Genomic DNA, 12,348 nt, shown 5'->3' with positions numbered 1-12,348 from the left:
GAGAACTGAATGAACATGAAGACTAAATTATCCTTTTGAGTTCTCTTTATTGCTAATCACTTTTATACCATGCTCTAAAACCATAGGGGGCTTTAAAGAAGAATATAGACGGTAGATTTTTTTTTCCTGGGTAACCTGAAAATCTGTATAAGCAAATACAAGAAGTACCACAGACCTCAGAGGCACTGTATGTGTGTTTAATTGAGACATTTCCTGAACTCATTATTACAGCTCATTTGTACCGAGTACAGTCGTGGCTAAAGACTGTCCTGGAAAGTAAGGAACAATTGGTAGGTGGACTTCTCCAGTCCCAGAGAAGCACCAAAGAAAGCAGAATGCTTTCAGAAGCAGAAGGACCAAGAATGCTCAGAATTTCAAAAGCAGAATTTCAAAAATTTCAAAATTTCAAAAATTTCAAAAATTTCAAGAATTTCAAAATTTCAAAAGCAGAAAGACTAAGAATGCTCATATGTTAAAGCAGATGAGTAAAACCAAAGACCACTGAAACAGTATGGAGGTACTATCTCCTAAGAAAAAACTGAACTAGTTTTAAAAAAAAATATTTATACCTCTATACAAAATACCCTAATTTATGTCTACAAATAAGCGAATAACTAAAGTTACAAATCACTCTTTAGACCAAGGCGAGTCAATAAACACAGGCAGTATTTTTAAAATGTGTGAAGAGACATTGACTACTGAAATATGATATATTTTCAGGTGCAGCTTTCCCTAGCAATCTTTGGGGAACTATATGCACAACACAGATAATGCTCTTCTTTTGGACACAAAAACAGAACAATAACAAATAGCCTCATGGGTGAATGAAAGTTACATTATATTTAGAAAAAGGAAAAGAGGCAGCAGAGTGTGTAGGATCCGTTCAGAAAATGAAGGAGCCAGCATCATGAGCATTATAGCCATAATCTTTTCTGAACAGATTCCTCTCTCTGCTGTTTTGGACTGATGATCTCAGGCAGGTCGCTCCCCATTTTTCCTAACGGTTTTCTCATCTATAAAGTGAGGACAGTAATACTGATCTTTGTAAAGTGATCACAGTCATGGGTGATGGTTTCCATGTAGAAACTGCAAAAATTCTCTTCAGCATAAGGCCCATAAGAAGGTGAATAAACAAGTGCTGCCTTGTGTCTGCTGCCATTTATTTATTTATATTCTCACACAAAACCAGGGCAGGTAGAAACCCCTAGAATTACAGATTCCCAGCTCTTGTTTCCAACAGGAGCTAAAATAAACTGCCAATCTTATCACAGAAGAAGAGGACACTGCAATGGAAGGACAACACAAGCCACTCCATCTTAAAAATTCAACCTGGTGTCCTAAATTCACATGGGAGACCTCATTCACCACACCCAGCAAGAGGAAAATTTTGTTGCCTGTTCTGATTTGGAAATACCAGTGCAAAATAAATCATGTTGTTAGAATCAATGAACTCAGAGCAATGGGCACTGTGAGAGACATTACAGCTCCCAAATTGACCCATATGATGGATTCCTGATTTGTTAATTAGCTCTAGATTGCTAAACTATTCAGCCCAAGAGACAAACACATTTTTCTGACATGAAGGAATGGAAAATTGGCACTCTGGTTTGCAAACACTTTTGAACTGACTCTTGAAACTAAGATTTCTTGATACAGGAACATCATCAAGCACCTTATTGATTTAAGGACAGTTGATAAAGATAAGAAATGTGAATATGGAGGCTCACCAACTGGACAAGTCAGAAGCCATCATCATTGTTACTGTGTTCATTCACAAAATGTATATAACGTTAGACTGGTGTGACTGTTTAGACAAGATATACCAGGAAAAAGAGGACAAAATATGGTGCAAAAACAATGCAATTATCTCCAAACCTGACATAATAAACCTCAGAAATTCAGAGGTAAATTTAAAGGAAATCCAAAGCTGCTGTGCTAAAAAGAATCATATTTTATGGCCTAAGAAGTGTTAATTCTGCACTGGAATGATATCATGAAATAACAATTCTAATTACATGTACTACAACATTCTAGAAAACTCACATTAGAGATATAATTTTCCTTTGCAAAGAAATGTTATATGTCCTACAGACATTTACAAGGAACATATCTTCACTCCACAGATTTTCTAGCTTGATTAACTCCCATAAATCTGAAGACAGTGAATATTGCAACTGGAAAATTATCAGATTACTCCAGATTAAAACAAATTTGAGGCTGTGTTCTTGATTCTTTCTAATTTTGTGCCCCAAAACCTAACATACAAAACAAAAGAAGTTTATGAGCAATAATTTTAATGTAGGCAACTACACCTAGGCAAAGACTGGAGAAAATTTGCAGGATGTCAGTTTTGTAAAGAATTACAGAGAAATGTGCAGAAACATACAAGGCTGATTAGAAGAAATACTAACACATGTTTGACAAATTGTATAGTGGCTACTCTCTATCCATCAGCTAGTATATCTCTCTTATACATTGATCTGTAAAGGGACTTTGACATAGAATGGCTTGGTTTGGAAGAGACCTGGTCCTGCCCAAAAACATGAGAAGCTTTCTCTGCTTCTAGCCAGAGATGAAAGGAACTTGCATACATTAATAGCTAAAATAAATTCAGTTTTTCTTAATCTTCAGTTCAGACTAAATATAAAGAATTAAAGTATGAATGATTGAAGACACTATACAATGAAAATAGCCATTTTTGAGAGAAAATAGGTATCAAGGAAGGAAGGAAGGAAAGAAAGGTATTTTAAAAGCATCTGAATAGATGCTCTCTGTCCTTATCTTTCCTGATCCTAAGAAGAATGGCTCAGGGACCAACTGGAACAAGGATTTGAACAAGGATGCTTGATGACCCAGGTAAATACCTCAGGGCTACTGGCTACTTCAAAGAGCCTATTTCTGTCCTTTCCCCTGTAAATTAAATCCTAGACCTGAGGATCTGTTACAACTCTTTCAAAAACATAAATTCACCTCTAAGAAAAGCATTCATTTGAGAAAGAGGTATTTTCCAAGACAGAAATGTTTTGTTAGACGTTTCCTGGTCAGATTTATTTAATCTTTTTATATACATTTACAGAGTTTGTTCATTTAGAGACCCTAATAGTGTAATCTTTGCAGTAATACAAGGTAGTCTTGATACATTAGCATAACACTACAGGTACAGACCTTTTCGTTGTACCTAAAGTTCAGAAGTACTCTGCTGAAACAAGTCTTAAAGTTTAGTTGCATTCCAGGCTGCAGGGGAGCAAAGTCTGGTTAATTGTTCATTGATTGCATTATTTACAAAGAATCACCTCACAGTTTTAGTCCTGCTGCTGTCTACGTAGCTAACTTTGAGAACTACTTTACTCTATCCAAAAATATTTATGACCTTCCAAGGAAAATGAAAAGCAGTCTGGGTGAATGTTCAGATATTTTCAGGTTTCATATTTGAGAAGGAATTTCAGGGCTATCCTTATTTTTAAATCACTCTATCAATTCAAGTCATGGTGAACAAATAATTTTGTGGAGTTGTGGTTGGCTAAAAGAGGAAAAGGCGTTTTGGCTTCTTTGTGTTAGTAATTGCTATAATTGTAAATGACACAGCTAACTGATTAGGGGGTGTTGAACATGCTACTCCTAAATTATTCCAACCCAACAACTCAATTTTTATTTTTGCTTTAAAGGGTCGTTTCAGCAATGATCTGAACAATCATACAGCAGATGAAAGGAAAGTAACCCTGCATCCCCTTCACTGTGCTGATTATGTGTACTAAGAGATAATGGAGCCATTTTTCAGTAGAAGTTTTAAAATTGTCTGTGTGACTTGGAGATCTACCTAAGGAAATTCAATATGTTTGATCTGAAGATATACATTACAAAACACATAATATAAGGAGCTGAGGACTAACAAATATTTCAACAATCCTTGATTTAGAACTTAAATGCTGAAAAAAATAAATTAAAAAAAAGGCTGTAGTAGAACAGGTGCTCTAGTAGAAGAGGATTCTTCTATGTCCTATTTACCTCCAGAGATGCCTTCCTAACTGTTTCCCAGTTAAGTTCCCATGCTTAAAGTTCTGCCTCTGCATGTACCAAGCACACATCAACTTGCTGGGGCTGAGAACAAGTTAACATTTAATCTCAAGATTTTCAGCAAAGATATTCCCTCTGCATATTTCAACCTAAGCATCATAATGGTAAAAATACTCAAATTAAGTACAATGCATATTTTCTTTAAAAAGACATACAAAATGGAAGAGTGACTGATGTATTCGTCTTCTGATTAGCCTAATGAAAAGTCATTGAATAAAACGCCTGAGCAGTTCTTAGAGCAGAGATTTGATTCATGTCTCTTTCCTTCCTTCAAGCTAAGAGCTCTAATCATTCAGTCATAGAAGAATGTTCTCTTTCTCTGAAAAGAAATTCAAGCAATCTTGAATTTTCTCCTGAAAATATGGAAAAAGCCTCTAGCCCCATCCAACCTATTGTCTAGCATTTAAAACCTCTCAGCCTAGAAGTTCAGAGGAATCCAAGGTCTTTCATACCAAGTAAATGCATACATGCAATTAGTTTCTTTTTTTTGGTGTTCTGTTTTTTTTTTTAAATGGTGATTGACATGATGTGCAAAAGTAGATGAAGATATCTCAAGATGAGGAAAGAGCTATAGTTTAGATACAGATTCTTATGCAGAAACTTGTGGGGCTTGGGCATATTCGTCTATTGCCCATCTCAGGCATCTGTGCATTCAGCAAGTCTGCTGTTGTGAATCTTACGCTGTGGCATGCAGGGTTACGGTGTTTAAATAAAAATTAAGTATGATTGTAATAGCTTGATCTAAACTCAGATGCCTCAAGGAATCTAAATAAAAATTAAGTATCATCATAACAGCTTGATCTAAATTCAGATTTCTCACTGCCACTAAAATATATAAAAGGTACTGTAGAAAGTTTACCTTAGATCTCTGTTCATGCATCATTGCAGAGACAATCAAGCCTACAAGTATCTTTAAACCACTGTTATACTGTGTTATGTGTAGAAAAAAAAGAGATTAAAAAAGAGGAGAAAACTGAAGTGGCCAGTAGAGGGAAAGCTGATCATTGTGGTCATCACTGTCTGACTGAGTCGAATGAATGACAGCAAGAAAGGAAAGCAGACTGAAAACAAAAACAAAACAACAAAAAAACACCATGATTGTGAACAAGCAGCTGTGCTGAGAAGGAATTTGTAAAGCTGCAACATGGGTGCAGCAAAACCTTTCAACAGGCCTGAGGAATTTTACTGTGTTTAACGGTTACACAAGCCAAGTTCAAAAAGAAGGTATTGAAAAGCTTATAGGTGGAGCTCTTACAGGCACATCAGGATCAGTTCACTGTAATCTAATCTGAAATTAGTGTTTTTCTTTCTGTATTCTTCCCAAATTGAGTGTAACCCTGTTCAGGAATGGTCTTTTCTCAAGCTACCATACAAAAGCAAACTTACTCTTTTGGATACAATGGGGAGCATGTCCAAGCAAGCACCTCTGTCTTTTTAGAAGCACTGTTTACTCCGAGGAGTTTTATTGTCAGTATAGTTTCCCTTGGAAGAGCCTTTATTTGCAGAGGAAAGTTGATTCTAAAAGAAAATTAAAAGAAAGAAAAATAAAAGAAATTTAGCATTGTTACCACAAGTGACATCTTCTCCCATTTTTCTAGATGCCTTAAGACATATATCAAGCTATAAATTATGAGAATGCAACTCTGAAGGAGAATGCAACTGATAGATCCTTTCAACACACCAGCTACATGCTTATAAGTATTGCCAGACACTAACTTGGGTGATAGTACTTGAGAAGGGGCAAAGAATAACTCACTCACTTCACTGGTAACCACTAGAGCTGACAAAGGCAGGAAAAGCTCAGTTAAATTATTGCTTAAGAATTATCTTATCAATCAACGAAGGGTTAATTCAGTATAAGTACCTCCCCTAAGGGTGAACTATAAACCAATAGTTAGATGTTTGCTGGCTTGTGTCTTCAAAGGAATACAAAACTTAAGAAACTAAGAGTTGTGCTCTGAGTAGGGTATGATAACAATTCTCTTGTTCACACGTGCTTCAGTGGAGTGATATTTGTCTAAAGCAGATTTTGTCTTAACAGGAACGAGTGATTCATTTTTTTTAATGAAAAAAAATCAGATACGAGTGTTCATCTCAACTTCATATTGAAGCAAAATTGATTGGTCATTTAATTTGTATATATAGATTAAATGATTGACTTAAAAACATAACTTAGAGCAATTCTAATAAATGAGAAACTTTCATCTATATGGAAAAATCATGTTACTATCCAGACGTGTAAATCTATTTTCTTTTTCCTGAAGAGAATGTCTATAGTGGATGGAGCCTTTCTAATTTTTTTCCGTGTTTATTCAGTAAAAACTTAAATTTCTCAAGCAGAAAATGAGATTAACTCTTTTTTTTTTTTTTGTATTAACAAAATCAATATAAGGGGCTAAAGGCTAAAAGAATTATTTTGCATGGACAGCATAAGCATCAAGAAAACAAAAGGTCTGCATAAAACTGAGTTTAAAAAAAAAGTAGATAAATTTAAATAATACAGACTCCATTTAATTTTCACATATTCAATCTAAATGGCCAGAACAATACAACTTTCAGTATTAAAAAAAAAAAAAAGCATAGTCATGTAGTAAACAAATGTAGAAATTGTTATTTAAAAAGTATCAAAACCTGAAAAACATAAGGGTTATGGGTAGCAAAAATATGACAAGGTAACTGTATAATGTAAAATTTACATAAGATTTTTCTCCTAGTCTTGTCATTCCAACTCTGTCATAATTCTATTGGCTTCAAAAAAGTTTGCTTGAAAGCACTGAGGAGTTGAAAAAAAAATTGGTTTCAGCTGAAAGTCTCAAGCATGCTATATTTGCAGGAGTGTCAGGATTTCAGATGATCAATCCTAAACATTTTGGAAATTATTCAGATTTGCATACCTCTCTGAATAAAAAAAAAAGCAAGACAGCAATTTCCTACTCTTTGTAATTAACATGAATAGAATTGAGAAGCAATTCTAAATTGTCTTCCCACATGTCCCTATTTATAGCTTTCAACTCTGCTTCCTGTCTCATGCCCCCTTCTTCACTCATAATTGGAAAAAAAAACTTTTGGAAAACAGTTTTACATGTCATGGATGGTTTGTTCTGTCTTTTTCATTTAGAGGCCAAAAGCTGTGTCCATATTTCATACCTTTTGACAGAGTTACATAGCTTTAAAGTATCTTTAATATTTTCTGTGAAGACAAACAAATAAAAACCAAGACATGCATCATCTAATACAGAAATTTGTTAGCACTCTTTGTGAATGTGGAGAAATGAAAAAACACTGACAATATCCTTCTCTTGCAGAAAGCAAATGCTTCTCAGAGATTCCCTAGGACACAATATATAGCACTACCAGACATATGCACATGGAAAAAGAACCTGGAGAGTTAAACAAAAGTTAGGAATCCCAAGACTTAAACCATGGGCAAAAGATTAGCAAAATTTCTCTTCTAGTGACATGTGATACACAGAGAAGGGGAGTATTTGTACTGTTTAAGACTTTTTTTTTTTTTTTTTTTTTACGCATGTCTAAGCCTACCCTGTTAGTATTATACTTTCTGACTGCATGAGACTGAGACAGAGATGACTAAGAGGAAATAGGAAATGGAAAAGCGTGAGTGAACAATTTCAGCAGTAGTTGAGAAGAACAGAGAAGCTACTCACTGAGAAAGTGCTGTTTACAGATGTTAGATAAAGTTATACAGCTGGTTTCAAAGGCTAAGAACCTAACATCATAAGAGCACTCAACACTGAAGAGCTCTGGGGCACTCTGGTCTTTGCCCTGAGAAAGTATAAACAAGATAGACAAGCCAAACAAAATATGGGAAAAAAGGAAATCCAAAGCCAAAAAGGTGATGAATGGTAGGCTTAATGTTAATTCCACATTTCATGTCTGCAGGTTTAACATAAATCACAGAGGATGGAAAAAGAAAGGAGGTGGTGGAATGAGGAGACTAAGAAGAGCGAGTTAAGAAAAAAAGTAAGAAAATAATTGAGAGGCCTCAGCCATTTAAAAATGAAGTTGATGAGAAAGAGGGGGCAATTTTTGGACTGTGCACATTATTAACTAGATAGTATCAGCCTGTTCAAACTTTGCACCAATGTGATACCATTTTTCAAAGATAACACACAGGTTCTAAAGGAAAAAATAGACTTCTAAAAAGAACAAACAGACAAAAGACACAAAATGAGGCATCCTCCTTAGGTATAAAATGATTCCCACTTTTTTCTGAGAACATTCTATGAAGGACAAAAAATGATAAAAGACATCACCAAAAGATCATGTTCAAACACACACACACACACACACAAAAAAAAACCTACCAAATTCAGACAGTAATAGGTTAAAGCAGTGTAAAACACAAACTAAATACATGAAAATCAGCAAATAAAGCAAGCCTTGTCTTTTATTGAAACACTCTTCCTAGATTTCCAATTATCAAAACACTGCTCTCCACTTTCTTTTGCCTTGTTTAGTCAGTCCTAATCAGGACTCGTTTTGAATTTGCTAGTTTTATTTTTTGGCCTGATTGATGCCTAACTGTTCAGCGAATAGGTGACTTCCTAACATAATGGAAGCTCTTCTTGGTGATCTTTAACCACATTCATTTTCAATGGCTGTGATCAACTGAAAATAGCATATAGATTAGAATGAAAGTAGCACTTTAACAACTCAGGACAAGAAATCTTACAAGAAAGAAGTCATCTTCTCTGTGAATTTCTGAATGTATATCCTTCTGTTTCAGAAAGTGACTTTAAAGCTAAAATATAACCAAGAGTGAACACAGTTTTAGTGATGCAGATTTCCTAAAACAACAAATGGTGCCACTTGATGACGTATAAAAACCAACGGTAGTAATACTTACTTCATTAAAATATTCTATTCTTAATCCATTCCATCTCGAATTCTTGCAAAAAGTGCTAATGAGTGTTTATATACATGTATTTATTGTATGAAATACAAACCAGCCTGTTCTTGAGTATGTTTTAACTTATGCTAGTTAGGCACATGACACCTTCAATGCTAAAATGGCAACACCTCTACTGTTCCTCCTCTCTGTATGTTTCAGATTATTCTGAATATATAATCTGAACGATATATATATATATATATTACTATATATAATATACAATTATAATGATTATTCTGTCAAGTTTGGTGCTGTTTGTTCTTTCTTTTTTTTTGAGGGTTAGCAGCACCAATAGCAAAAACACAATTTCCAATTATACAACTGTGACAAGTATTTCACATTTAATATAAATTAAAAACAAAAACACAAACATTTCCTTTCATGTGCATGTTGTCATACAAAAGATCTTCTCACCTCACTATCCTGATTAATATTTGGATACAATTCCAAAGTCACACTGTATTAAGCACAACTCATTACAGCTGTCAGCTCCTTTCTTTATTAGAAAACATTTGATTTTGCTGTTAAGTGCTGTGTGAGCTTTAAAGTAAGAACATGTGTGTTATAAGCACCTGTTTCTGAATAAAATCTGCCCTGTCAAGCAAGCAATATTCTGGTGGGTCAAAGACAAGGAGGGAAAACTCCAGATGTACGACTATCAGCTGGTTTAAAACACCCCATCTGACCTTTGTATTTTGGCTAAAAATAGCAGCTGTTTGCAAATCCAGTTCCAGATACAAGCTGAAACATACTAAAAATCATGTCATATCTGGCTGCCTAGATTCTCAGCTTGTGCTTCTGGATCTCAAGAAACCTTCCCTTATGATCTGAGGCTTACAGAAATCTAGGCTAACCATTTCTATGTGGAAAGGTGGAAGGAAGCATGGAAAAACCTGCCAGACAGATATACATTTGTGGTTTTATAATTTGGAATTGATTTGATTCAGATTTTGAAAATGATTTTTGAAACTCATGCAACAATAAAAAAGTAAAAAGGTGCATTTGTGAACTAATACTACTAAGTTTCATACAATTCTAGATCTTATTTCTGGTGTTAAGAGACTCTTACAAGTACCTATGAAAGAATTTGGTGTGCATACTTAACTGTTTTTCCATTAAGCCCTTTGCTGGAACTGTAGACATTTAATATGGATTTTGCAGAAGGAGAGGTTTAAACAGAAATACTGAAGCTTTCATCTGATTTCTTTATGTTTTCACAGAAATGGAAGAAGAGCAGAGTCCCAGTCATGTCTGAAGAATTTATTTCTATTCTATCGCCTTATATTTTGTTTTATAAGGAGGTTGTGTGTAAGATGCATTCCAGAAAGGAATCAGCCACCTTTTAAGAGCCAAAAATACTTGTAAACAATACAGTCCTTCCTCTATATTTGAATTATATCTGTCCATATGTACCAAAACAAAGAACTTGACTAAAACACGGGTAAAAGTGAAAATTGCTACAGAGCAAATGGGAACGATCCAACTCTTTCAGCACAAAGACAGCAGTTCCTTCCCAGTCATATAAAAGAGTAAGGGTTCAACACAAACTCTGTGGACTCAACTGAGGTATCAAAGAAGATACTAGGCCCCAAATGAACTATTTGCAGAAATATATGCATATATATATATATGCAAATATGTCTGCAAATAAATATATGCAGAAATGCACCCATTTTATTTCTTAACCATAGGGCATACATACTAAGCTTCTCTCATCTGTGCAGGAGTGTTGTGTAAGAAGGCAACAAAAACTATTGAGATAGAAATGCAATGGGTTTGACATAAAACTGTCTTGCTTTGTTAGGCCAGCTTAAAACTGATTAATGTTTTAGAGGAAGGCAAAAAAAAGTAATGGATTATACATTTTGTATTCAATTATAATGTAACAAACCACCTTTTAGATTAATTGTAGTCTTTGTTCAATTACAATGTAATCAAGCTACTTTCAGATTTAAAATACAATAAATGGCAATATAAAATATAAAAATTTTGAAAGACTAAATGTAAAAATGTCATGCTCAGAAATCCAGAGAACATTACCAAAATGTAAAAATTAATAAATAAAAAGCCTACTTCTCTCCAATCTATTGCAAATAGGCCTTTTGTCATTCCATTGCCTAAACTGAATGCTATTTAAGTGTGTGCCTTGCTTTTCAATTGAGTTATTTTCCTCAAAGCAGACAGGCACATGGGAGGCAATTGGCAGCTTTTATTCTAAAATTCTAGTCTCTTAAACGAAAGGTCCTCATTTTAAAACCAGCCTGCTTATATAAAAATCAACAGCCACATTCCTTTCTAAACAAAGAATTAAAGAAATGTTACAATAGGTTCTCACGCTGGATTGCATATCTATTTAGAGGTGGATCCACAGTGCAAAGTCCTCACAATAGAACCAAAATATAGTCTCTTGTATCTCCTTTCAGTTTCAGTATTCTCCCAAAGCCAGCAGTGCTGAACAAAAGCTATTCTTAGACCAGCTGAGTTTAGCTTGTTCTCAGACTAGACTTTGCTTAGTGCTATTGCTCTTCCCTTTGGCTATCCCATTCCTTTCCTTCTCCTACCTCCCTAAATTTTTCTGAATTCTGTGGGGTTTAATTTGCACAGAAGATACATTATAAAAATATGGGCCTTTGTTCTGTTCTGTTTTAAATTAACATTCAGTTTGTAAAATCTTCAGAAAAGCATACATCAAACACAGACCAAAACTTACCTCTCATTCCACTCTGCCAGCAAAAAGAAGGATCTTTTAACTGGTATACTTTTGCAAATCTTCACTTGACATATTGTCTTCCCAGCGTAAGTCAGTGAACAGGAAAAAGAAAAAACTTTGTAACTACAAAGAGAAAGGGAAAAAAAGATTAACTGCAATGTAATATGTCCAGCATGGTTTACCATGGCTAAACTGTTCATAAAGGGCTAACTGTTCATCAGGGCTATCTGTTCATAAACTTGTGAACATCCGTTCTTATGTAGAAAAAGAATAAAAATAAAGAATCTCATTTTAATGTTTTATTTTAAAAAATCTACATTTTAATGTTCAGAGTTCAAGAAAAGTCTTCAAGACACCTTAGATTCTTGTCTTTTTTTGGCATTAAGTCTAACTTTTTTTTTTCCTCATTATTGCAGTCAATGCAGTTGCATAATTGCATTATTGCAGTTTAGACATAAGTTTTGAAGTGTTTCAACTTGGTCATCATATAACTTCAGTCAGCAAACTATTTACACTTACTTTTCTCAATCTGTGATAACATCAACCAAAACACAATACAGCAGGGTAATAATTAAGGGAATCTATACATTTATTACAGCAGAAGCATTAAAGACATCTGTGCTGGTATTTGTCACATACTTATCTGACTGGC

General features: G+C 34.5%; 1 protein-coding gene across 6 annotated transcripts in view; it reads right to left on the bottom strand.

Moving 5' to 3' along the window:
- PIK3C2G (phosphatidylinositol-4-phosphate 3-kinase catalytic subunit type 2 gamma) overlaps positions 1-12,348 on the bottom strand; it is a 213,065-nt gene that overhangs the window by 137,454 nt on the left and 63,263 nt on the right. For all 6 annotated transcript variants that reach the window (XR_010832254.1, XM_066999235.1, XM_013172899.3 and 3 more), the window contains 2 exons: positions 11,697-11,819; positions 5,461-5,592 (listed from right to left, as the gene is read on the bottom strand). Coding sequence is in view for 5 of the 6 variants with exons in the window: in XM_066999235.1 (XP_066855336.1) it covers positions 5,461-5,592; positions 11,697-11,819 (255 nt within the window). In the remaining variant the exon portion in view is untranslated. The remainder of the gene's footprint in view (positions 1-5,460; positions 5,593-11,696; positions 11,820-12,348) is intronic.

Source organism: Anser cygnoides, chromosome 1 (assembly GCF_040182565.1).
Source record: "Anser cygnoides isolate HZ-2024a breed goose chromosome 1, Taihu_goose_T2T_genome, whole genome shotgun sequence".
Classification (NCBI taxonomy): Eukaryota; Metazoa; Chordata; class Aves; order Anseriformes; family Anatidae; genus Anser; species Anser cygnoides.
The sequence above is the reverse complement of the archived record's forward strand: the minus strand, read 5'-3'. Positions and strand labels throughout refer to the sequence as shown.